Here is a 27790-nt window from a genome sequence, read left to right as displayed (position 1 = left end):
TCCTTTGAACCTTGCCTAAAAAAGGCACTATAGGGGTGGCAAGAGCTTTAGCCAGTAACCTGAATCCCAGGGGCGACAGGTGCAGACCATCTCTGGCAAAGCATCGTGGTTTGTTGATCATGTCGTCCCAGGCAGACAGATACTGGATCCCCTTTGAATGACACCAGAAGCTTAGCCAATTGTTGAAGTCAATCATTTTGTCCTCATACTGTATCATTCTGGGCAAAGGCAGGATGCTACTCAGGGCAAGGGTCATACCTGCCTGGGCCAGATGATCAGAGCGCTCTTCCATGTCTCTTTTCATGTAGTCCAGGGAGGAACATCTCAAGTCATTCACTCCAACATGGACAATGACAAAGTCGTATTTGTATTTGTTGTGGAGTGACTTGAGTGCATGCGTTTTATGGCGGATCCTGGCACCCAACAGGCAGCTGACTGTAATTTTCTCCTTGTTCAGCCTGGTGAGTGGGACATCAGTGTGCCTGACTATAGAGTCACCTATGACTAAGTGTTGGGTACGCTGTCTTCCCTTAGGGGCTGTTGTTGGGTGGCACACTGGTGTTGTGCACTATGTGTCACTTTGGCTGTGACTGGTATTTGTTTGCCTTTCAGCTTCGGAGGTCCTTGTTACTTGGGCAGGTTAATGTTAAGGGCCTCCGCATATGTGGGTTTAGTGTTGCTATGTGTGGGTGTTGATGGTGTGGGTTTTGAAGGGCTATGTGTTGCTTGAGGTGTAGTGCAGGTGTTAACTTTCTCTTCTTGACTGTAGCATAATTTTGGCTGGAGAGAGCTTTGCTTCCAGTTTGGCTATTTAAGTGCATCTCTTGCAGGTTGTAGTGTTGGGTGGTAGGAGGAGGGGGTTTTGTCTGTGTACATGAGGCAGTTGCTGCATTGGCCCAGTATGCCCAGATTCACCAGTTTTCCCTACGAAAAAACAAAAAAGAGAAAAGCCATAAGAGCATGAAGCTCACACACCCATCTAGCTGAAGTAAGGGCCAAAAGAAGGTCAGTCTTCTAAGAACAATGCTGCAAGGAAGCCAAAGCTGCAGGCTCAAAAGAAGCCCGAGTTAATTTCTCAAGAACAAAATTAAGATCCCAGGAAGGAGGCATAGGCTTCCTAGGAGGTTTAATATGAAGGATGCCATTAAGAAATTATTTGACCTCAAATCCAGAGGCCAAAGGAGGGGTCAAAGGCAGACAAGCAAAAATAGCTGAAAGATGAGCTTTAACTGAAGATTAAGCCAACGCAGCATAGAGCAATTCACACAAATAAGAAAGAACCAAGGATCCTCCACAAAAATGGATCCTGGTTACAAACAAAGCAGCAGACAGAAAATCTCTTCCATTTGGACAAATATTTCCTGGTAGTGGGTTTTCCTGGTTTCCTGCAGAACTCTAAGCACATCTTTAGAAAAATGGTACCTAAAATGGATGAAAACCCTGCTACCCACAGTGTGAGTTGAAAAGTGGACAAGTGAGGATGGAAGATAAACCTCTTCTTGGGCAAGTCCACTCTGTGAGGTAACTTGTGATAACTGTCATTGGCTAGGTGCAAAAGAGAAGGGAATCAATGCTGTCTGGGCCAAAAGCGAGCTACCAACAAGATTGTAGGAGAGTCCTGTTCTATCTTGAGCAGGACCCTCGGTATGACACGAAGGCATAAAGAAACATCCCCTTCCAAGAGAAAGAAAGGGAACCCACCTTCCATGCCAGAAGACATGGGACTCTGGTGCAAAAGAGAGGAAACTGTTTCTTCAGAGGGGAGGCAAAAAGATCTACCTGAGGAGTATCCCACTGTGGACAATGTCCAAGAAACTGAAGATGCAAAAACTAAACGGCTGCAGGTACACTGAGGTGCCCAAAACGCACAACAACAGCAAAAGTAAATTAAGGCACCAAAGTTACACACTGGAAATCAGTCACTGTACTTTATTGCAGAAGACAAACGGTAAGCGCTTTCACAACTTAATGTTGCTTCATCAGACCACATCACTACAACTGATGCTTGGTTAAATACTAGGACAATTATTATGACATCACAATTTAAAGAGATATTACTCCACTAACATAAGAACATATATCAATATCCATAAGAAAAATGCATAAAATATATAGAAAGGTGTGTATTTACACACAATAATATTTAAAAACAATAATATTTAAATTTTTAAATATTAATATTTTTTTAAAATTTAAATATTATTGTGTGTAAATACACACCTTTCTATATATTTTATGTATTTTTCTTATAGATATTGATATATGTTCTTATGTTAGTGGAGTAATATCTCTTTAAATTGTGATGTCATAGTAATTGTCCTAGTATTTAACTAAGCATCAGTTGTAGTGATGTGGTCTGATGAAGCAACATTAAGTTGTGAAAGCGCTTACCGTTTTGTCTTCTGCAATAAAGTACAGTGACTGATTTCCAGTGTGTAACTTTGGTGCCTTAATGTCCAAGAAACATCTCTGTGAAGCATCCACTTCACTTATAAGTCTGTGTTATGGACCTGCTCAGAGAGTCTGCGACAAGGTCCTGTTCTGAAGGAATATAAACAGCCTGAAGCATCACCTAATACTAGAGAGCCAGATCTCAAACATGAAGAGCATCCCTCCTTGGTTGTTGATGTACCACACCACTGTTGTATTGTCTGTAAAGATCTTGAGAGGCCCTGGAAGAGACAGAGAATGGAAGGCCTGAAGAGCAAGAAGGAATCCTCTCATATCCTTGATACTGATATGATCTGCCCTCTGATGAACTTACCAAAGGTTCTGAACATTCAGAGTGCCAAAAAAAAAGAAAACCCAACCCGCATCCAAGACATCTGAAAACAATTCCAGAGAGGGGATTGGGGGCTGAAAATGAAGCCCTGGGTTGAGACAACTGCTGAATCCCACCCACTGATGTTCCAGCTTGAGGCATGGAAGAAGAGGAACTAGAAAGTCCAAAGGATGAGAATGTTCAAGCCAGCCTGACTACAGGAACCACTGAAGGTTTCTCAAATGGAGTCTGGCTAGAGGAAGCATAGGAATAGTGCATGCCATGTAACCCAGGCCCTTAGAAACTCCCTGGCCGAAACTAAGACCAGAGGCAGAAGGGATTGAAAATAAGCAATTAGAGTCAGAGCCTTGGGAGGTGGCAAGAATGCCAACATAGGGATGGGTTGGAGCCTGCAACCAAGAAAAACATGATCTCGAGAAGCAGTCACGAAGGATTTTTGGAAACTCTTTGCAAGAAGCAAATAGCATGCTGAACTAAGGTTCCCAGAAAGGAAGCTTGAATGAGAAGGTCATCCAGGTAGTGAAAGATTTGAATCCCCTTATTCTGCAGAAGGCAATCACAGGAGCAAGGTATTTAGTGAAGATGTTTGGTGCAGTAGAGAGGCCAAACGGCAAAGCAGAGAACTGAAAATGCAAGGAAGAAACAAAAAAACAAAAATTTCCTGAAAAGGTGATGAATAGGGATGTGAAGATTCTTGAGATCCAGAGAGACTAGAAAAGCCTGAGGAAGAAGAGGAAATTGGGTCTGGAGAGAGAACATTCGAAAGGAAAGAACCATCAGAAAGGTGTTGAACTGGGAATGATCCAGGATGGGTCCCAAGGTGCCTTTTTTCCTGGGGACAAAAAACATCCCAGAATAACCCCCCCCCCCCCCCACACACACACGCATCTTTGAGGAGAAGAAACAGCTTGGATACTACCTTGAGACAAAAGACTCACAAGCGCAACTGGAAGAAAGGGTAGCTGGTCCCAGAGAGGTTGAGGAATGCCCAGAAAAGAAGGAAGGGATTTCCACACCATGAAATACCCCTGACGAATGATGGACAGAAACAAAGAATCCTGAGTGATTCTTAACCAACTGTGAAGAAGCAGGGAGAGAGAGATAATGGGACATGACTTAGGAGGGTGGGAAGAAAGTAGTTGGACAGAACCTGGCATGTCAAGAAAAGGTCGTCTCTGAGTAGACTTGGCAGGAGGAGCTTTCTAGAATCTTTTTTACCCTTGGGAGGAGGCCAAGATTACCTATGGACAAAGGCAGGCTTGGAAGGAGAATTCCTCTGAAATTTGGAAAAAGGGGAAGCAAAAATGTCTTTCAATTCCTGCATGGTCTAACCCTTCTCCTGAAGAGACTTAAAAAGCTCAGCTGCTGCAGAGCCAAAGAGATTTTTACTGTCAAGAGGAGTATCCATTAAATTTAGCCTTAATATCATCAGACAAAGGCTGAAGGTAAAGCCAGGAATAACGCCTTAACACATACCAAAGGCAGCAGTACTAGAAGAGGCATCAGCTACATCATAACTGCATTTAATGGAATGGCGGGCCACTTGAAAAGAGGACCCCAACAAAGAGAGGGCCGAAGCTTTCCACTCAGAATCTGGAAGGTCTGAAATAACTTGGAAAGCCTGAGACAGAAGGGCTAAAACATACCTAGTCATATGGGTCTGGTAATTCACAGCCCAAAAAGCCAGGGTAATAGCAGTGTACACCTTTCTCTCCAATCTTTCCATGGCCCTACTGTCCTTGTCAGAGGAAAGCAATGCTGTAGAAGGCAAAAGTTTGAAAGGCTTATCAGAAGAAACCAAAGTAACAGAGGGGTCAGCAAAGGGACAGTTGTAAAGAAATTTACAATCATCGAGCATGTTATGAAACCTATCAGTTTTTAGAAGCACAGGGCTCGGAATCAGGAGCCTGAGAAGCTGTTGAAAATTTGTCCAACAAAGCAGCCAGAACAGGAGGAACAGCAGAGGGCTTAGGAGACTCCAATATAAAGGAGTTCAAAATACCTCTTCTGAACATCAGAAACCTGGGTGCAGTCCCACTTAATTCCATCATATGAGAGACAGTGTCCCCAAAAGAAATCTCATCAAAGGGAGAGTCTGGAGTAATACAGTTCTCTCCTCAGAACCATAATCCAATGGAGAGAGAATCCGGTATGAATAGACCAAACCATTCGAGTCAAAGTCCTCATCAGAAGAGTTCTACTCCTAAGACCTCTTAAGAGGAGTAGAGGACTAAGGGGGGGGGGGGGTGCTCAGGAACAGAGACTCCCTGAGAGGGCTTCAACCATTGAAAGCATTAAATAACTCCTACGTAAAATCCTGCTATTCACAATGAGAATCCTAAAGAGCAGGGGAAATATGCTTCATCTCCTGTTTCTTATTTAAAGGGATGTCAGCCCTAAACATCTTAGGAGGTTTAGACCCCTGCTGACACAATCAACATAGTGGGCATCTCCTCCCTAACAAGAATCTGTGGAACACTCCTCGAATATTAGCAGCCATGGTTCTCTCTGCACATCAGAGATGGACACCTGTAAAGCCTCAGAAGATATCCAAGAGGCCAGATCCATTCCAGCCTCTGAAGTATCCATTATTTTTCTTAGCAGATAGCTAGCTAACCTTTAGTCCAGGACAATTCTTCCATTGTACTCTCCGCCAACAATTTAAGACATTGATTTTCCAGGTAGATGGATAAGGAGGGGAGATGACTACAAAGAGTTTTAGGTAAAAATGCCTGACAAATAGGGCAAGGCATATGGTTGTGAGCAGCACCTAAGCAAAACAAACACTGCTAGTGACAACACTGCTAGTGACAGTCCGTATGTGGAAATCTATCTCCCACACTGGCATTTCCCCTTTCTGATTGACATGTAACCTTACAGCAAAAATTAAAAAAAGCAAGATAAAAAGGAAAAACCCCAACGGGGCGCTACAGCTTGGTAACCAGCAAATGAAGGAGCATTCATACCGATGACTGAAAATGGAGTTCAGACTGGCGGCAAAGAAATTCTGAGGTATGTACGTCTATACATCACCTTTATGCCCTACGCCATAAGTGGGGAGCATATGTGCGACGTACAACATCCCTATAACAACCCAAGGCTTTGGTATACTGGTCGGATGTCAGGCTACCCTTGGCAGGGGATCCCTTTAGTGAAGAGTGATATGGAAGGACATTTACCATTAACTGGGTGTTTCTGCATCTCCCTCTTTGTTGGCAAAAACATTGCCCATTTTTCCCCTCTTTTCCAGTGTATGTACTCTAAGTTGGTCCCTTTCTTCTCTCCTTAGTACTTCTACCTTCTTATGCAAGCCTTCTACTAAAGTTGACTCTGCCCTTCCTTTTTTCATTTCTTCTGCCACCCTCACCTTTATCCTCTTCTCCCCCACCCTACCTTGATCTACCTAGTTGCTCTGGTGTGGACATGGCTTGTAGAATTAGGGGTTGCATGGTATGACAATCTAGTCTGCTTATTAGCTATAGTTTGATGACCCATACTACTACTAAGCTTATAACAAGATTTTTATTTGTTTTTCCAAATTAAACCAAACATCCCCTGCTCTGAGCTCACAACCTCAATAATTCCAACTGGTTATATTTTGTAGTGGCCCCCAAACTATCCAAATAATGGCACATTCTTATTTCCTCAGAACCTCCCGGTAGTGTATGACCGACTCAGCTGTACTCTTGCTGTGATCCCTGCCCTTGAAACCATGTTAACATCTCTGTGTAATCCAAAACATTTAATGCACATTTTATAAATTGAGCACTGATTAATTTACTTTACTTTTGTACACAGTCATTTCATTTATGCATATTTTTGTGGCCTCTATAGTTCTCTACAAGTAGACTAATCCTACCTCCACTGCATAACCAGTTTGCACTCATCTTCATCTGTTGGCATCACCTCATCAGAGCCCCTCCTCCTCCTCTCTCCATGCTCAATGATCAGACTATGCAATGTGGAGGAAATACCAAGTCATCCCATCCTTAATGCAGTCTCCCTCCATTTTAACTCAGTCCAAAAGGGGCCTAACAAACAGAACATCAGCCCAAATATACATGTTAAAGATCCGGCAAAGTTGTGTACATTCTTTTTCAGTTTTTCTGTCAGGATTCTCTTCCATGGTATTGGCTACATCTTGCCATGTTTCCTTTTCCATTCCTTTTCTCAAAATATTCAAGCTTTCTCTTCTTTCTTACTGATGTTGTTCAGTCGCCCTGTTTCTCGCACGTCTTACAGCCTCTGCCATTTCTCTTAGTGTTTCCTGTTTCTTAAACAGAGGAAAATACCCTGTCCCCTATCAAAGGGATTATCTGGTGATTCTTCTGTTTCAGACTGTTTGGCAGTTCCTTGGGTACCCATCAAAACTGGGGATCTTCTGAGATTCACAGGATTCTTTAAAAACTCAGTTGCTTCCTTGGGGTCTACAAAAGTTTTTACTGACCCGACCAGGAACATTCTGAATACTGCTGGATAATGTAGTCTTCACCTTGTGCTCTTTTCTCTGTGTGATTTTATGACAGGCACAAAGACACGTATTTCCTAAAGGTTTCAAATGAGAAGTCCTGATCTGTATAGATGTGGCTTTTCCCTATGCTCAGTCTTTTGCCTGGCTGACAAACTTCTGCCAAAATCCTCTCCCTCGGGATGTAAGTCTGAAATCTTACCATTACTGGCTGCACCTTCACCTCTCTTCATTGTGTGGATGCCATGAGGTCATGTGCACTCAATCAAGATTTGACATTCTGGTATACCAGTCTACTGTGCAATAAGACCTTATACTGCACTACAACAGTCATTTCCCTCATATTTTTCAGGGATTTACATTCTGATATTTTCTGCCTGGTTCTGTCTGCATGTACTACTTTATGTTAAACACTAACCGTGCTTCTGCTTGCTCCTTCAGCTCCTCGTTTTCCAAAATAATGTCTTATATTGCAGTTGCATGTTCATTTAAGCTTTAGATTACTTCCTCCACTCTGTTTCTGCTTCAGCAGGTTCTCTTGCAGTGAATCCTTAACTTTTTACTTCTAGCTAGATGGCCTCAAGGATTACTTTTTCATCACTTGGCTGTAATGGTTCTTACATCTTTTTTTGCCTTTTTCGTTTACGTGCAGAAGCTGCCCTTTTACTTTTCATCGACATCCACTTGCACAGCCCTTAGTTCTATTCTGAATCTTTTCCTTATGCCATTTCTGTATTTTTCTCTTAACTCACTTTCTCTGCAAAGCGTCATGGTTCTGCTGCGATTCAGAGCAACGCCATATAGAAAGACCATCATCATCATCTTCTTTCGGCTGTTCCAGTTAGGGGTCGCCACAGCAGATCACCTGTTTCCATTTCTTCCTGTCCTCTGCATCTTGCTCGGTCACACCAACCACCTGCATGTCCTCTCTCACCACATCCATAAACCTTATCTTAGGCCTTCCTCTTTTCCTTTTACCTGGTAGCTTCATCCTTAGCATCTTTTTCCCAATATTCTCAGCATCCCTCCTCAGCACATGTCCAAACCAATGTAATTGTGCCTCTCTGGCTTTGTCTCCAAACCTTCCAACCTGGGCTGACCCTCTAATATACTTATTCCTAATTTTGTCCACCCTCGTCACACCCAGTGCAAATCTTACCATCTTTAATTCTGCCACATCCAGCTCAAACTCCTGCCTTTTTGTCAGTGCCACTGTCTCCAACCCACATAACATAGCTGGTATCACTACCCTCTTGTAGACCTTCCCTTTCAATCTTACAGGTACTAGTCTGTCACAAATCACTCCTGACATTCTTCTCCACCCACTCCATCCTGCCTGTACTCTCTTCTTCACCTCTCTTCCACACTCACCGTTACTCTGAACCATTGACCCCAAGTATTTAAACTCATCCACCTTTGCCACCTCTACTCCTTGCATCCTCACCATTCCTGTATCCTCCCTCTCTTTCACACACATATATTCTGTCTTAGTCCTGCTGACCTTCATTCCTCTTCTCTCTAGAGCATATCTCCATCTCTCCAGGGTCTCCTCCAACTGTTCCCTACTCTCACTACAGATCCCAAGGTCATCTGCAAACATCATAGAAATATAGAAAGTCCAATGCTGGAAATATTTGAGGCCAAAACTGTATACAGATGACAGAATCAGGCACAAAAACCTGTGTGTCACATGCATTCCTAAAAAGGATGAGATGAATTGTATGTTCAAAGGTTCATAGGTGTGTACTAGGCTAATGGCCCTGGCACCTTTACAAGCCTAGCTCATAGAATTACCCTGGCATCATGCCACCCGACCTTAGTTTCCAGTGTCTCTGTCGAACAGGGCCACTGGAGTGATCCCCGGGATGAATTTTCTATTTCCCATCCACTCAAGATTTCTCTTGAAGAGGGCCAGTGAGGTGATCTGTTTGACACGTATGGGAAATCTATTACATAGCATGGGCAGTCTATGGGTTATGAACCCATCCCTCCAGCACGTTCTGTTGATTGTAGTAATGAGGTTGAGGCTCCTGGAGCATGTGGTGCGGAGGGACTGGGATGCATTTCTAACAGAGCTGGGTCAGACATGGCTTTGTAGGTCAAGCAGAGATCACCTCTAAGTAGGTGATATGAGACAGAGAATAGTTGGAGTTTTTTGAGTCTCTCCATATAGGACAAGTGTTTAAGGCCTCTAGGATCCTCTTTGTGATGTACTTTTGCGGCCTCTCCAATTGTTGCAGATGTCTAGTGAGGTAAATGCCAAATGTGGCACTGTACTCTATGATTGGCCTAATGAGGGAAGAGTAGAGAGACAATGACCTCTTTCTTCTTGGATGCAAAACTCTTAGTAATGAGATGTGCCACATAGAAGGACTTTCACACCACAGCGGCAGTGTGGTGGTCAAAAGAGAGGTTGCTGTCAACCTGTGTTCCCAGATCTCTTACAATGCCTTCTGTGTTCAGTGGACTAACAACAATGTGGTAGCTCATGGGAAAGTACAGTTGTATACACTTGCCATAAATGTAGATGTTCGACTGTATTCACTGCTGCAGTCCTAACCATTGGGGTTATCCATGCTGTGGTAGCTCTCAGTCGGTCTGAATACCAGAGTCAAGGTTGTGTGCGCTGGCTGTTGTCGCTTGCTGGGTGATGTCATGTTGTCTGAACTATAAAGGAGAGCAGGTGATGCCATTACCTCAGTTTTTCTTGCCTTAACCAACCAAAGTCGTCCAATTTTAATAATTAGTAGTAGTCCTGGGGTCAGAGACCCCCATAGAAATGTGTGTCTCACTAAGGACAGCAGATATCAGGGGGAAGGAGGGAAAGCATGACTGCAGCAGTGAAGGCCCAGGCTATATCTGAAGCATCTGTAGTTACGGTTTGGTCTGATGGACGGAGGGTGAATGGAAATCCCTTGTTCACAGCACAGGCCTGGGCCCACCAGAGGAACTCTGATCTTATGCAAGGGATCACAGGCAGGGAGGTGTCCAGAGGCTGTGAGTGTTGACACCCTAGGTTCTTTAGGTACCACTGAATTTTCTTCATGTGCAGTCTGGCCAGAGGTGCCAGGAGGATGCATCAGGCCATGTACCCTAGAGCTTGCAGGAATTTCCTGGAAGAAAGCAGGGTTTGGGAGGCCAGAGTAGTAAAGTATTTTGGTAGGAAACTTTGTTTTTCTGGGGATAGAAAGGCCATTTGCTGTTCTGTGTCCAGTAAGGCTCCCAGAAATATGACTTTCCTGGTAGGTGTCTGTTTTGATTTCTTTTCATTGATAGTGAACCCCAGAGAGGTGAGTAGGGTTTTTACAAATGAAAGGTGCTGCCACAGCAGTTCCTTGCAGTCTGCCTGGATGAGACAGTTGTCCAGGTAAGACTCCCTTATTGGGATATGCAGGTAAGCATCCTTTAGGTCTAAGGTGACCATCCAAGCTTTGTTTGGCAGCATTGGTAGAAGCTGTTGTTAAGGTTAACATTTTGAATTTTGGGATTAACATGAAGGCATTGAGAAAGGATAGGTCCAGGATGGGACGCCAAGTCCCCTCTTTCCTGGGAACAAGTAATAGTCTGGAATAGAATCCTTTTGCAACTTGTTCTGGAGGTACAGGTTCTACTGCCCATAGGGATGCACTAGGCTTTGCACTTGTTTTAGTGCTACTGTCCACTGGTTTGGAGGTAGGTCTGGGTAACCTCTTGCAGGTGGTAGTTCTTGGAAATTAAATTTGTACCCCTGAACAATGATTTTTAAGACCCATTTATCTTTTAGGTTCATAGGTAGGTACTGGGCTATCCCCCCGAAGGCATATATTAGCCCAGCCACATTGTGCAGTATTCACCGCCCCTTTCGTTATCCCTAGGCCCTTGATCTAGCAGCTAGTACCCTTGGCCCCTATCTAGTAGAGCTGTTGGTATGATCCCTGGTGTGAACTTTGTTACCCATCCACTCGTCAAGGTTCCTCTTGGAGTGATAGTGAGGGGCTCTGTCTTATGTAGATCGGGACCTTGTTCCATAGCAAGGGAAGTCTTTGCGAAGGGAATCTATCCCTCCAGCATGTTCTATTCATTATTGTGCTGAGGTTTATATCCCTAGAGCGTGTAGCTCGAGTAGATTATGTTTTGCTAAGATGGAGCATGTTCAACAGTTCTAGGTTGGACATGGCTCTGTATGTTAGACAGAGATCGCCTCTGAGAAGGCGGTATGCAACAGAGAAAAGCCTTAGTTTTTTCAATCGTGCTGCATAGGGCAACTGTTTGAGGCCAGTAATCCTCTTAGTGAGGTACCTCTGTGGTCTCTCCAGCTGCTGGAGATGCCTAGCCACGTACATTCCAATTGGTGCATTGTACTCAATAATGGGTCTGATGAGGGAAGAGTAGCGGGGCACCACTACATCCTTAGATCTTGATGCGAACCCTTTTGTGATCAGATGGGTCACATAGAAGGATTTTCCAACCACCTTGGCAACATGGTTATCAAAGGAAAGCTGACTATATACTTGGGTCGCTAGATCCCTTATTACTTCTTCAGATTTCAGGGAGTTACCTCCTATGTGGTAGTTCGCGGGTACTCTATTTTTTCCAAAGGGGATTACTACGCATTTTTTAGCATTTAGCTTGAGACCATGGCTTTGACACCATGCATCAGTCTCATTAAGGCCCTTCTGGAGGATATCCATGTCGGCCGGAGACTCTATTATAGCACCCAGTTTGCAGTCGTACACAAACTTGGTCAGCCACAGCCCTTCAGTGCTTGCCTGTACTAAGTATATGCCAAACAGGAGGGGCCCCAGGACAGAGCCCTGAGGCACACCGCTCGTTACTGGTCTGGATTCGGACATAGATCCCACTACTCTTACTTTGTGGGATCTGTCAGAGCCAGTTTGCAATCCATCTTGTGACGTAAGGGTTTATGCCCAGGTTGGTGTGTTTATCAATAATACCCGAATGGGGAATGGTGTCAAATGCTTTAGCAAGGTCAAGGTAAGCTGTGTGTACCTCCTTTCCCTTATCTATAGCCTGAGTAACTGTCTCAAAGAAGTCCACCAGGTTCAGGAGGCATGATCTGCCCTTGACGAAGCCGAACTGTGTGGGGTTAAGTGTTTGGAGGTTCTCAATCTCTCCATTTATGTGTTCCATAATGATTCGCTCCATTGCCTTACAGATCAGACTGGTCAGGCTTATTGGTTGGTAGTTCCCAGGGTCGGTAGTGGGCCCACCCTTGTGCAGCGGAACCACCGTTGCTGTGTGCCATTCTATGGGCACATATCCTGTCGAGAGGCTGAGACTGAACAGAGTATTCAGATGCGGGGTTAATTCATTTTGGAGCTTGCGTATGACACAGCCTGGGACACCATCTGTTCCCATGGAGGCAGTGTTTTTAGCTTTAGATAGAGCCTCATTAACCAACCTATCAGTAATAATTGGAGTTGCACAAAACCCTGGAATAGTAATAGGCCCTGTAGCAGGTGGTGGTGGTGGTGGGGGGGGGGAGATTTGCTCTGAACCTATCAGGCAAGATGTTGGCAATGTCACTGGGGTCAGTGTATTTTGTTTCATTTTGTACTAGCTCAGAACAGACCTGAGCGTTGCTATTTAGGTTTTTGACGTAACCACAGAAGGCCTTATGGTTATCCTTGGCAACCTTCATTTCGAAATTGGCTTTAATTGACTTGATTGTTAGAGTTCCAATTTTCTCTGCATAGAGATAGCCTTCCTCCTAGCTTTTGGTGTGGTAGAGGCAGGCAGAGATGGGAAAGGTAGTCATTGAGAGTTTTTTCCATACAGGGTTGCTTTTGAACTACCTGCTCTAGTGTTAGACGGGGGCCACTGTTTAGTTCTTTGCTGGCCCTGAGTTTGAGTCCTGGTGGGTCTGTCCCTACGGGTTTTGGCTTGTGCCCGCCCGCCTGTTTGGTGCAGGAAAGGACCAGTGTTTAGAAGGAAAATTTCTGCTGAACCTAGGAGGTTGTACATGAAGAAAATCTTTAACAGTCTGCATCGATTTTACTTTGTCTTCCATCTTTTTAAGTACTTCTTCAATTTTCTGTCCAAACAATCAGTCTTTGTCAAGAAGTGCATCCATGATTTTAGCTTTGACATGATCAGGGAGAGGTTGTGCCTTCAACCATGCATGTCTTCTGATAACAGATCCTGTCACTGCTGCCCTGCTAGAAGCTTCTAGGGCGTCAAATCCACAACACAAGGAGTGCTCTGCCACCTGAGATGAAGAGTGCAGTAATTCTGCTATTTCTATTATTGGCAAAATCTGGTAAATTTTCTGTTTCAAAAGTTCCAGACTGTGCTGTTGATATTTTAACATATGGAACTGACAGTTGAGAGCCCTTATAGTTAAAGTTGCAAAGGAATATACTTTTTTACCCCATCTGTCCAGGGCCCAGGATTCTTTGTCTCAGGAGTTGGATTCTTTGCAGAGGTAGCCTTAACTCCTGTAGGTCCCTGAGTAATCACCTCTGGATTTCTGTACAGGAATTTATGTGAGTCAGGTACCCGGTAGTACCCGTCAGGTTTTCTGGAGGCAGGTGTAAGGCTGGATTCTTGGTAAACATCATCTACCACCTCCAAGATGGGTGAGATGGCCAGAGGCCTATGATGGGGTAAGGTCCAGAAACTCTGTCTTTTCTTGGATTGAGGGAAATCCTTTGATTCCCACTGGAAGTGTACCCTGAGGGTGTGGAAGGTTTCCCCAAAGAAAAAGTCCTCTGGAGGTGATGCAGAAGGAATAGAATCTTCTGCATCTGAGTCTTCATAGGCAGTAAGAGGATTTTCCTCTTCAAAAACAGAGTCGTCATATCCCTCTGAGTCTAAATCAGACTGGATTGCCTGGAGAAGGTTCCCTTCTCCTTTTGGCTGGAGTGGCCTGATTACCCTGGATGAAAGTGATGAGATCTTCCGCCATTTTAAGTATTCCAGTTTGAGGAGGGGGGGGGATAGTGGAATGGAGACTTTTTGCTGTTTTCTTTGGAGTAGTTCTAAGTAGCTCTAAGTCTGGCCTAAAGAGTATCCCTCAGTGCTGTCGGTGTGTTCGTCGGAAGAGAGGCCGAAGGCCTTGACGTGAAATCCGAAGTGCAAGTGGTATCCTCGAAAGCCAGTGCCTGTTTAGCGGCTCCGGACCAACTGAGGTAGAGACCACCAAAGGCTCGTTCAACGATGCAGACATCTGCGGCATACAGGACTCTGAAATGGTCTCAGTAGAGGCCTACAAAGTAATCAAGTCTGGCATCGGGCTGCGAAAGCACCTCACTGAATTCCAAAGAAGTGACCTGTTTAGCGGTGGTGGCCTTATGCGGTCTGTCTCTATCCTTATCTTTACATTTTTTTTAAATATCTGCGGTTTGCTGACTGACGGATGCCATATCGGTAATTGGAGATGGAAAACTAAAATTACTGGCTACAAACACAGCTCTACGACGAACAGTTCTAGCGTTAAAGCGGGCACAGAACTGACAGCAGGGTACGTTGTGACCTGGGCCTAAGCAAGTGACACAGTATAAGAATGGAAGTCTTGGTGTGGTATTTGCTTTCCACAGGCGAGACAGTTATTGACATTTTTGGACATCGGTTAGTACAAGAAAAAGGAAGTATCCCCAACGGTGGACTTAGCTTTAGATGTTTTCAGTTAAAGTTCGAAATCTGAAAACAGCCAACTGGCACGGTTGCGAATTGCTTCCGCTACAGGCTCCACTGCAAGAAAGACTGAGGTAATGGCGTCGCCTGCTCTCCTTTATAGCTCGGATGACCTGACGTCACCCAGCAAGCAACAGCAACCAATACACAAAACCTTGACTCTGGTATTCGGACTGACTGAGGGCTACCACAGCATGGATAACCCCAATGGTTAGGAGTGCAGCAGTGAAACACGAAGAACATCTGGGTTTTTCCCAAAGGGGATAACAACATTTTTTGGCAATGAGCTTAAGGCCATGGTTCTGACACCAGTCGTTGATCTCCGTGAGGCCTTTCTGTAGGATGTCAACATCACTTGGGGAGTTAATAATGGCTCCCAACTTGCAATTGTCTGCGAACTTTGTCAGCCAGAGTCCCTTTGTGTTGGACTGGACTTCTGAGAAGTAGATACCAAACAGAAGAGGACCCAGGTCCCTTCCCTGTCGGACTCGACTCGTGACTGGTCAGCAGTCTGACTTGGAGTCAGCTAATTTCACACTCTGGGTTCTAATCTGTGAGCCAGTTTGCAACCCATCTAGTGATATAGGGGTTGATGCCTAGCTTACTGAGTTTTTCTACGATTCCTGAGTGGGGAATGGTATCAAAGGCCTTGGCCAGATCAAGGTAGGCTGTATGAACCACCTTGCCTTCATCCACAGCTCTGGTGACTGACTCAAAGAAGTCAACCAAGTTGAGCAGCATGATCTACCCTTCACAAAAGCAAACTGTGTAGGATCCAGAATTTAGGGATTCCCTATATCCTTGTTTATTAGGTCCATGATGATGCATTCCATAGCTTTGCATATCAGACTTGTCAGGCTAATGGGGTGATAGTTCCCAGGGTCTGTAGTTGCTATTCCTTTGTGCGCCACTCTGTAGGGACAAAGCCTGAGATGAGGCTGTGATTGAACAGGGCACACAGGTGAGATGCCAGTTCACTCTGTAGTTCATGTAGAACACAGCCAGGGAAATTGTCAGTTCCCATAGTAGCCGTATTCTTGGTCTTGGACAGCGCTGTTTTAACCTGTGCAGCAGTAATACTGGGTGCTTGGAAATCTACTGGTACTGTGATTTTTCCTTTGGGGGGAGAGAGAGGGGTAAAGTTGGCACCTGTCGGCCAGTATATTGGCAATATCTGTTGGCTAGGTATAGGAGCCACCACTGTGCAGTAGCTCAGAGCAAATCTGGGTATTGCCGTGGAGGTTCTTTACATAACTATAGAAGGCCTTGTGGGTTGTCTTTATTATCTGCTGCAATTCTGTTTTCATAGCTAGCTTTAGAGAATTTGATGAGGGACCTCAACTTTTTGTTGAGGCTGATAAGGGAGTTTTTCCAGTCTTTGGACTTTACTTTATTCCACATCAGTTTCCTCCTTCTGTTGTAAAGTTTGTTTATGGCAGGGGACCACCATATTGGCTTCCTTTTTTTGGAGGAAAGCGCCTTGGTTCTACTGAGTATGGCAAGATCCATGCATATGTGTACGTGTTCATACAGTGCGCACTGGTGTATGATTCAGCGGCCATGCAACTATTCTCCATTTGCGTGGGTGCCGTGAAGTTAGCCACCTCTGTTCTTACGAGCCCAAAGTTAGCTTTGGAGAAGTTTTTCATGGTGGTTACCTTTGCGGATGGGTGGGTGGAGGATGTATAGTACAGGGTACAGTATTAGTCAGACCTATTTTTAGTTCATAAAAGATATATTGGTAGAAAACAATGGTCTGCTGAGAAAACGAGATAGGAATTTAGGGAGCCCATAGTGGTTTTCTCCCACTATCTCTTTGGGTGAAGTTTCCCCAGACCCCTCTTGGTTAGATTCCACACATATGAACTTAAAGAAAGGATCTTGTTTAAAAAAAAAAAAAAAAAAACTGGGGCTCTAAAAAAGAAAACAGCAAAAACAAGAGTGTGTGGTGCGATCATGAGTTTCCAACTGAAACAAGGCAAAAAGAGCAGCTTTTGTAATGCAATGAAAGCCACGTATGAGACAGAATTTTAAACTGCTGAATTTAATCTCCTTCAAGGTGAGAAGAAGCAATCATAGTTTATGCTCCTGGAGATGCAGAAACTAAGCTATGTCCAATGCTTCATGAGGGACATGACGACTCAACACAAAAAAGTCAAAAAATACAGAAGACTATTCGACCACGTTAGTGCAACTAAGAAAGAAAAAAAATGGATGTGCTCCTGGTCTTCAAGACAAGTGTTATAAAAGTAGAAATCAATGTTAGCAGTTAATCAGAAAAGAAGTAATACAGAAAAGTTTCAGCAAGACTGCAATGCTCTTGTCAATGAAGATTGATCTAAGTCGGTGATTGTTTTACTTGAATGTTTTTTGGATGCATGAACACTTGGGATATCATGACTTATTTGAACCGATTGTATGTACATTTATTTTACCAAATCTTTGTGGCTGAATTTTAAAGAACTTTATTTACAAGGTATTAAGACTCTCTGACTTCAAAATAAATACAAATTTTCTCTACAGAAAGTAATGCGCATGATTCATGTGCTTAGCAAACGGAACATAAATCTTTGAGTGCGTAGCAAGACTTCCTCTAAGATTCAAAATTCTAAGACAGTCCATGTGTCTATACTAATGGGGACATCCTCTAATACAGTAAACTCTCAGTTAACAAGCACCCATGGAGATTGGTAGATGCCGGATAACTGTAGTTTCTGGTTGCTTGAGAGTTACTATTAAAAACAGGTCTAATACTGTACCCTATACTATTTGTTTGGTTTGACTTGTTCTCAGGTTGGGGAGAGAGGTAATTTATTCCTATCTTCCTTTTTAAAACTCTAACACTCTAAAAACATAAGGTATGTTTCTGCAGGGGAAAAACAGAAAGTGCAATACAAGTAAATTGTACAGTACTTCTACAATTTTTTTGCCAGTTGCTTGAATTCCGGTTAACAGAGAGTATTGTACGTCAAATGCTGTCTCAGCTTCCTGTCTGGGTAGACAGAGGTATTTTTTGTTTCCACGAACTAGAAATATTTAAAGGAACATTATTGGACTGAACCGAAAATAAGCTACAAAGAATTATCCAAAGTGACACAATAAGTAAACAAGGAACAGTATAACTCTATGTAGCTGTGAGTGCATCAGATAAATGTGAAATGCAAATGTTGTGGAAGGCTTAAATATAATAAATCAGTCTTACACTGGGGGGGGGGGGTACTTTTGGTTACAAAGAAACTATTATCCAGGACCCAGCATTTAACTAAATTGGCAAGATAATGTGGAAAGTTAAACACAGATATGATAGCAATCCAAAGTGGGCAGTGGAAGGTGGTTCTGAAATGGATGAATGATGCATTGGAAGAACATAATGGGCTTATTCTGGCTACAGCTAAGATTTCTGTATATATGTTCAGTGTTGTTTGTGGACTGGTAGTATCAACAAAATTGTCAAAGCTTGGAAAATGAAGTTCTAAAGCAGTAGTAAATAAAGATAAAATTAAAAAGAAGTTGTACTGAACTTGGCTTTTTTAGTGAGGTGCAGTATGTACAACAAAATGGGTAAAATGTTACATATATGTGCATCTCCTACTGTGGAAATGCATTACAGTTTAGAAACTAAATCCTTACTTCTTCACTGCTGAAGTGTGTGCATTTTGCAAAGTCTAAAGATGACAACAGGTTGATGGGTTAGGTCGCATGATGGTTTCCTTATATGCACCCTAGCTTTCTTAAGTTTACTCTTCAGCTTGGACACCCAAATTGTGAAATCAGGAAGGAACATCTTCTAAGTTCCAACAAGAAATCCAACTTGGGGACTTATAAATAGAAGGTCTGTTTATTAATGCAAACAGGTAATAGGCGAAGAAGTACATGAATGACTGCTGATACATACCCTGTACAATGCTTTAACCTCTTTATCAAGAAGAAATGTGCTCTGGTCCTGGACCACAGACCTCGAACAGAAGTTAGTCCTGGGATATACGGGGAGGCACTCATTCCTCCATTAGCAGATTAAAGAGATCATTGGCATTTCCTTTGCTGCTCGCCATGGGAGGGATGATCTAAGTCTCCTCCCTCCTCCTTCCAGAGATATTTTTGAGTGAATGCAAGAGGCTAAAGCACAATCAACAAAAGACTTCCTCAGCCTTAAGGTCCCCCTCAAAGGAGGGGTCATTTGGGAGAGTTTTAGGGAAGCCAGACCTCTTTTGCTGGTTCCCTCATATAAATGGAGAACCCATAACTTGAGTCCTGAAACTGCAAAAACCAGCAAACATTGAAATCTGTGGCTCTCCTTTTAAATCACTGGTTAGATATGGAAAAGCCTCCAACCCCATGAAGTGTGTGTTGGGGAGGGCTGCAACCACCCTATCCCCACTACTTGATACTGTTGCACCTTGGAGAAAGGAGAACCCCCCAAGACACAGTGATCTCAGATTTTGTACATACCTTCTCCACTTTGGCAGATTTGGTCTTGTTGTTCCCAACCCACAAGTCCAAGGACAGATTCCAAAAACAGTGAATAAATATCTAAAATCCAATGTCTAAGCCTGTTCTTAGTTCTGCAGGTGTGGCAAGCCCACTTGGATTCTCCACTGAGTCTATGTCCAGGGCGTCATGAGAATCCAGAAAATTACCGCCAATCAAGAGGCACAGGACTCAAGAGGCTGCTTGGGTAAGTGATGGCTGATCAACTGTGTGGAGGGATTGACATCTTGTGCCACACAGCCCCTAAAATGGAAGCTGGGGATACACCTCTGAAGAGCCTCTCTGCAGCAAATGAAAAACAGTGCAAGATCAATCCCTCATTAATCAAGGAGCAGCAGATAGTGACACAGACTGTGAATCATGTAAAGAACAGACTTCTCTTAAGGAGAGGTACAGCAGATGACTACCCTCTGCATCTTTTGCATTTTATCAGTACTCAAGTACCACCCTGTGATTATGAGAAGCAGCCTCCTGACTGGCACTTGACTGGTCCCTAACATTGGCCATCACCTTGCATGACACTAAGCAGGCCTCAGTTTTTCCTGTTTGAACACCCAGATGGCCAAATTAAAATATTGGCTCTTATGGAAATGCCTGGTGGCCCGATCTTCCACAGGTAACAAAGGCAGTGCAGGTACAGATATTGGTACATGAAATGGAGGCACATAAATATTTCAAGAGTTGGAATTTTCCAAGCACTGTATGGAAGAATTCTTCCACAAAGAATGTCATAACTCGGATCTAAACTGTGTATGTGGCAGAAAAGAAAAAAATAGGTGCTGGGGTTATGCAAACCTTTAATGTCCACTATGTAATCCCATGCTACAGGCTAGCAGGAGATGTATGTGCCTGAAAATGCAAGACTGAAACGGGTGGGGTGGGGGTGGGGATGACGACAAAAAGAAGGCTAAGCTGTGGACTGCAGAAAATTCAATTCAACAGTTATGTCACTGCAGGGGTCTCTCCCTGTCAAATCTAAAATTCTACACACATTTTACTGCTACTCTGTATGCATATATTATTGGGACCTGCAGAGGATAGTCCTTAACTCCAAGTCCAAACATCAAACTACAGCCAGGCAACTTCTAAGGTCACTCCTGGGGATCAGCTAGGCACAGGAATGTTGACATCTCAATTAAGGAAGGGCAGCGCCAACAGCTCATGACACATCCACCACAGGGGAGCCTGGTGTGTGCCTCCTCCAGTATCCATGTCATCTGATGAAATGGAAATTCAGTAGCTGGGGATAAGTACACCTCAATTGAGAATCAGGGAGCCATTTACAAAACACAATTAACTCCAAAAGAGTTTACCCCAGGGCCTGCACTCCACTTCTCTGGTAATTTGACAGTGTTTCAGCAGAGACCTGGGATGATGCATGTCAACCTTTTGCCAAACAACATGAAAGGCACTTTCAATCAAATCCATCCTTTCTGGTAGTGAAGTATGTCTTCAATATCCACAAGTGGGCTGGGATGAACAGTAGGCACTTATGTAGGTACTTCATGTCGTGCTCTTCTGCCAGGTTGTACAGGTAAAGCTGGCGCAGGTCTTGTTTCTCACTTAGAAGGTTTCGCTGCTATGGGTATCAAGATCTGAACATGCAAAAGGTAGGGAAAAAAAATGATTGGTTTCAGTGGCTATGCATGTTCTTAAGTACAGCAAAAGATATCACAGTCTGCACCAGTTCAAAATGCAAAAGCCTCCAAGCATAAATGCATGTGAGGAAACACAAAAAGGTAACAGGATGAACTCAATCACAGCCATACCAAGGAGGATTCTTCATGTTAGAACTGAAAAAAAAAACTTACAGTTTGGGCTGCAAAACTATAACATATTAATTTGATACTCCCCTTCTGATTTTTTTGTAAACTATTTTTTCCTCCTCCTATCTTCTGGCCTTCGTCTGAGATCTAGCAGTGTATTCAGTCTTCACACGTTGACAGTCCGTCATGGAGGCAGTCATTCACAGAGCTATTAAGGAGAGATTATTTGGGTCCTAATCCCACCACTTGGTGGTTGACATGGATGCTGACATCACCACAAAGGCCTACTATGCCCAAACATCTGCATGTGGATGCTCCCACGCACATGCTGAGTGCTGCTGTTGTCTCCAGTTTGGTAAGCCATATTAGCTTCTCTGATTGACTGTAGCAAAACAATCACCAGACACTCAGTCACCCCACAAGAGTAGAAGAACCATCATTCTCTGGTCACTCTTAACTTCTTTCTTTCAGCACTCAGGGCTTTAAATGAACTTGGGTTGTCTGTATCTCATTCAGGACCTTATCGCTTTCTATGCCAGACAGCAGAGGTTATTCTCTCACCATTTCTGGGTCATACTACCCACGCATGAAGTGGCATGAACAATATTAGTATCAGTATATGAATAGCTAATGTTTGATAATTTATATATTACCCTCTTGTATGGTAAAAATCAGTCAAGCCACTGATAAGACATCAAGGTTCTACACTGCAAGCAGCTGCCTTCATTTTCACTATACGGCTGTATAAATTCTGTTAAACTAGGTCAGAAAATCATCCTTATAGACTAATAGGTATAACCCTGAAAGTTTCAAAAGTACTGACAGACTGATGGTACGATGTTACTTGCACTCCTTTCCTTCAGTTGCTTTAGCTCATGCTTTACTTCTGGTCATATTTTTATATAGACGCTATTGCTTCTTCTTCTTCTTTCGGCTTTTCCCGGTTAGGGGTCGCCACAGCGGATCACCTGTCCGCTCATGATTGGCAGTGGAGTTTTACAGTGTCGAGTTGCCAGTCCGGCGCCCAACCTTCCACAGAAGGCACACACACGCACAAACTCACACCTAAGGCCAATTTAGAGTGTCCAATCCACCTACAGCATGTCTTTGGGATGTGCAAAAGGGATTGAGCCATTCCAGGTGACAGAACTGCAGTCTTGGTAGTGAAGAAGCAAGTCAGGGAGGGAGAGGAGTAAATCTCCATGGGCCATTTGTCTGTTGCATTGGTGAGGGTTGCAGGTACTCGGAACACACAGAGAAGTGTGATTTCCCATGAACAGACCAGAGAAACCAGTTCTAGTGCTTCAGAGTTGCAAGGGGTAGGGACTGCTTGCTGGCAGCATTGCTCACGGAAGTAAGGGATCACCAGCGTCAGCCCATTGCAAGGCTCCCTTCTATTGTGTAGCTGGTCGATTGTGGAAAGACAGGGCAACATAAAGGTAAAAAAACCTTAAAATCCACTCCGCGCTGCTCTCTGAATGACTGTCCCTCCCAGATGACCTGCTCCTCAGTGATGATAGGGGACTGTCTGGAAGGGGGCTGATGACTGAAAGACAGCAAAAGCAAATATGGCAAAAAGAAATATATGTATGTTTGTGTGTATGTACATTTTTTTTAAATACTTAGAAACATTAAACTCAATAAAATCTAGTAACTTTCAAAACCATTACATTACTTAGAACAATGTTTTGGTTAGCATTCCATCTAAATTTACACTATATTGTAGCATCTTACCAATGTAATATATGGAGCCATTGTTACAGCCCAACAACAGAAAGGATCCTGCAGTATCGTAACTCGTTATTGGTACTACATCTTGAACCTAGGATGCAGAAACAATAAGAAACACGTTGTGATGAGTTAATGCAGCTCAGCTATGGCAGCATGATAACATTCTGTGATATGCTGCATTTATAAGTAACATAACACTTCTGCTGATATGAAAGGAGAACTGCAGTGATTAACTGTTGAACCTTTTTTCTCATATAATCAAGCTAGGCACACTGCTGAAACTTCTCTCATTCGTGTTCTTGGGGAGTGCATGCCTCCTGATAGTGTGCCCCATAATGTTATGTGCCAGACTAGAAGGGTGCTTTCTGCCTCAGCACCACTTAGTTTGATCCCCATTTATTGAACAAGCACAACCTGCCCAGAAACCAGCATACAAAGTTATAATAAATTATGCACTTGTCCAACTTACAGGAAAAAAGTCTACAGCTGCAGGATGGATGCGCTGTACAGAGGTATAAAAAACAGCAGTGCAGGTCATCTCCTTACAGATCAGTCTTTATAGTATACAACTATCCCTTACATTTGACTCTGGGGGCCTTAAACACTTGATAACTCCTGGGAAGAAACCAAACCCAGGAAAATTAAAGTCCTTCAAAGCATGGAACTAGAGAAAATCCTAAAGTCAAAATGCAAATATTGCAAAGGTTCAATTATGCAACACAAAGTTGGAATGAGGGACTATGCAAAAGTGGTTGGTGACGCTGTGAAGCAATACCCACGTAACCATGGTACAAATGTATACATGGAATGCATCTTTTAAAACAAGTATTGGAGGTGGCCATGGTCCTAAGTGAAACAGCCTTCTGACAGCAGCATTTTTTAAAGCAGTACACTGACTGATGAGAGCACATAATATATTAGCAAACCATATGGAAAGTGTTTACTTAGTCACATTAGTACTTTCATCCCATAAATAAGAGTTAAACTGCTCCACATTCTAAAATACATGCACTCTTTTCAAGAAAAAAAATAGGCTGATATTGTATGTTTCGTGTATCAATTGCTTTCACCTGCACTCTCTGAAAATTACTTCAATGAAGTCCTTCTCTTGTTTAAGCAAAAGAGCTAAATTAAGCTACCATTCATCAGTCTTCTGTTGCTGGTTCATGCTAATACATTTTTTCACGATTAAAGGCCCACTGGTTTGCAGTATTTTGTTCTGTGTTTTTTTTTTTTTTTTGAGGAGACCATACTTTATTAGTCGTTTACCATCTAAATCAGAGAGTACTTTGATACAGTTTGTGCAGACTCCATGCATGGTGCACTTCAAGCTAGACTGGTGGCTGCCTGATGCACCTTTAAAACTTACCTAACATTTCACTAGCTAATATATGTCAGAATAACCCAGTACCAGTGTTTACATATTTCAAAAAATATTCTGTTTATAGATTTCTTCAACAGTTCCAAAGAGCAATGGGGTATATGCTACTTCACTCTGAAGAAATACAGAAGCAGTGATAAAGACATTTCCTGCAAAAAATTCTGAATTCCCTGGATTTTGTAGCAAATCTGGGGGTAAAACATATTCTCTTCAAAACTAGTCTATAATCGTGTCTAGAATTTTCTCCCAGTGTTTCTCTGATCCAGTGTTACTGCACTCACCTCGTTCTACTGATTTTTATTCTAATCTGTTTGGTCGGTTGAGCTTCAATTTCAAGGGTTCTCTTTTTCTTCTGATACTATTCTATCAATCCAAAACAAAGGCGCTACATTCTATTTGCAAAGTCAAAGTTTTCATCGGCTTCCTCCCATTCTATAAGTTTGTTCCCTTTTTCTGTTGCCAAACTCTACTCTCCAGATGCTTCCAACCCCAGGTGAAGGCTTTTCTTGGATTAGCAAAGTACTACAGAAAAATAGGGCCTAATTTTAGTGCCTATATTGTATCCTATATACTCTGAATCTGTGTAAATAACTCCTGAATTCAGTAAAGAATTTACACAACATACTGACACATTGGAGGAAAGTTTCGAGAAGTGCTATCTCAAGAAATTCAAGGTGAGGAGCACCATCTGGTCTATCAGAAGGAAGCTTAGCAATGTTGAGAAGACAATCACCTACTGAAAGAGAATGTCTAGCAATAAAGCTGGCTTTCTAGGTCTTGAAAAATAATCTGCTAGGAAGGCGCTTCAATTTTGTTTACAGACTGTACACTTTTGCAATGATTAAGTCGGCAAACCGATAGCAAAACAAAGTTGTGAGAACAACAATCCCTCCAACTTTTGCAGTACATACTGACCCACAAGCATAGCCTAGCCATCAGAAATGCTGATGGGTTGTCTGGAGCAACAAACAATCAATCATTATGACTCTAAAACCCTTGATGCTGTGCTGGGATGTAAATGGTTGTAATACGCTGACTGAAAAATATGTAAGATGCCTTTAAGGATATTCCAGTTAATTCGATTTTAACTGATAATCAAGGGTGTACATATCCAGTGGTTGTCTAAATTCTGTAAATAATGGAAGTTTGTTCCTCACCTGGAGGAACACGAACATATACCTGGAAGCATGGAACAGGAACAGCCAGGTTGGGGCAAACCTGTGGATTGTATGCTTTAGAAGTATTTGCTCAAAGAGATGGAAACTGAGCATGGGAGAGGCCTGCAGCCCTAAATTTTGTTTTTAAGACAGCCTGTATCCCAGAGATGCTGTGACTCCTGGATGTAAATCTAAGGTACAGTTTATTCTGTTTGGAATCTGCAAAGTCAATGGGTAATAATTTTGCTTTAGGAAATGATAACAAAGTTATGTACACTCACCACAACGTTCCACCTGAGTAGTTGTACTTCATTTGTCTTCAACCTGTGGATATTCGGATCTGAGACGGCTGCATCACTAGCATCTGATCCAAGCTCCTCCCTTTACCCATAATGCTCCCCTGTCTCCTTCCTTCAGATCCGGTTTGCTGCTCAAGAAAACATAAGCCCAACCCAATCAGACCTTACCACTAATAGCTTCCAAAAAACTAAGCCAAGCATAACCAGGAGAGCCACTAACGTGCTGCTTTCCCATATACAAGGTAAGAGCAATAGCGACAAGGTCGGGGATGGCTGAAAATAAATGAAGTACAACTACTCAGATGGAATGTCATAGTGAGTACATAACTTCTTTATCTGAAGTAGTTGACTTCATTTGGTCTTCAACCTGTGGGACAGAGTCCCCAGCTACCAACACTTGGGTGGCCCTCATGGAAGGATAATTCCAGAGTACCGCGGAGCCAAAGGATGCCCTACTCCTGGAGACAATGTCCAATTTGTAATGAGATATGAAGGTATGAGATGAGGACCAAGTAGCTGCAGAACAAATGTCATCCTGCGACACCCTAGACGAAAAAGAAGCTGAGGTGGCCATGGACCTAGTGGAGTGGGCTTTCACTTGACCCGGAGGGGAAATGTCTCTATCAGAATATGCTCGAATGATACATTGGGAAATCCAGCGATCAATGGTCACTTTAGAAATTGTCTTGGCCAGAAATAGTTTAGAACAGGAGACAAACAAAGTACAGTTTTGTACCTACCATAAATGTAGATGTTCGAGGATCCACATTGCTGCAGTCCTAACTATTGGGTAGTCCGCTGTCCAGTCGGCCCGAATACCAAAGTATAAGGCTGACGTCGGTCAGGGCGCATTAGACTGACGTCAGTACGTCAGGGTACTAATGCGCATGACCGACGCCATATCCTCAGTCTTTTCTTGCCCCAGATGTCAGAAGACCCTGAAAAGATAAGGCCAAAAACCAAAAACTCCCAACATATCTGCACCAAAATATATATATATACAAAATATACAAAATTAGCAGAATATAACCTCACCTACACAACCACCCCTAAACACAGAGGGAAGGAGGGAGGAAAATTGGACTGCAGCAATGTGGATCCTCGAACATCTACATTTATGGTAGGTACAAAACTGTACTATGTTCTTCATTCCACATTGCTGCAGTCCTAACTATTGGGTAGAATCCCAAAGCAGAGGTAAGGGAGGCTGGCAAATCATAAGGAAACAGGAGCTGATAACATGCCTTGCAAAATAGCTGTGGCAAAACCTGCCCTAGACTTAGAGTAGAGAGGAAGGTGGTAATGCTTAGAGAAAGTATGCACTGAACTCCAAGTAGCTGCCTCCAAAATATCCTTAGTTGCCACCCCTTAAAAGCTGTTGAAGTGGCAGTAGCCCTAGTGGAATGAGGCCTAATCCCAGCTGGAATCTCCTTGCCATGATGGGAATAACAAAATGCAATGCAAAACCCAATCCACCTAGAAATAGTTTGTTTTGACACAGGCTTGCCCTGAGAACTCAAAGCAAAAGAAACAAACAACTGCTGAGACTGCCTAAAATCCTTAGTCCTGCTCAAATAATAACGCAATTGCCTGTGTACATCTAAAGTGTGCAAAATCTTTTCCCCTTTATTTTGGGGATCTGCATTAAACGTAGGCAAATGAATAGTTTGGTTTAAAGCCACACTAGAAACCACTTTAGGCATAAAGGAAGGATTAGTACGTAATGATACCCTATCCTTATGAAAAATCAAAAAAGGCTCAACCGCCATAAGGGCCTGTAACTCAGAAACCCTTCTTGCAGAAGTAATGGCCAACAAAAAAGCAGTCTTCCATGACAAGTAGTTCAGGTCAGCAGTAGCTGCAGGCTCAAAAGGTTGTAGAGTAAGTTTCTCCAACACAAAATTGAGATCCCAAGCAGGAGTAGGAGCTCTACGTGGGGGTCTTATATTCTTTGCCCCTCTAAGAAATTGCTTGAACAAAGGATGCGAAAACAATGGTGGGTCACAATCATAGTGAGCTGAAATTGCTGCAGCATGAATCTTAATGGAAGAGAAAGACAAACCTTTGTCCAATAACTCAGTAA

At 43.1% G+C, this 27790-nt stretch overlaps 1 protein-coding gene across 1 annotated transcript in view; it reads right to left on the bottom strand.

Annotated features, from left to right (window-relative positions):
• The window catches only part of KCTD3 (potassium channel tetramerization domain containing 3), an 816466-nt gene that overhangs the window by 292830 nt on the left and 495846 nt on the right, over positions 1-27790 (bottom strand). The window contains exon 11 of the mRNA XM_044061321.1: positions 22874-22961. Within this exon, the coding sequence (XP_043917256.1) occupies positions 22874-22961 (88 nt within the window). The remainder of the gene's footprint in view (positions 1-22873; positions 22962-27790) is intronic.

This window comes from Protopterus annectens, chromosome 1.part0 (genome assembly GCF_019279795.1).
Source record: "Protopterus annectens isolate FY-2018-M chromosome 1.part0, PAN1.0, whole genome shotgun sequence".
Classification (NCBI taxonomy): domain Eukaryota; kingdom Metazoa; phylum Chordata; order Ceratodontiformes; family Protopteridae; genus Protopterus; species Protopterus annectens.
This window is presented reverse-complemented; position numbering and strand designations above follow the sequence as displayed.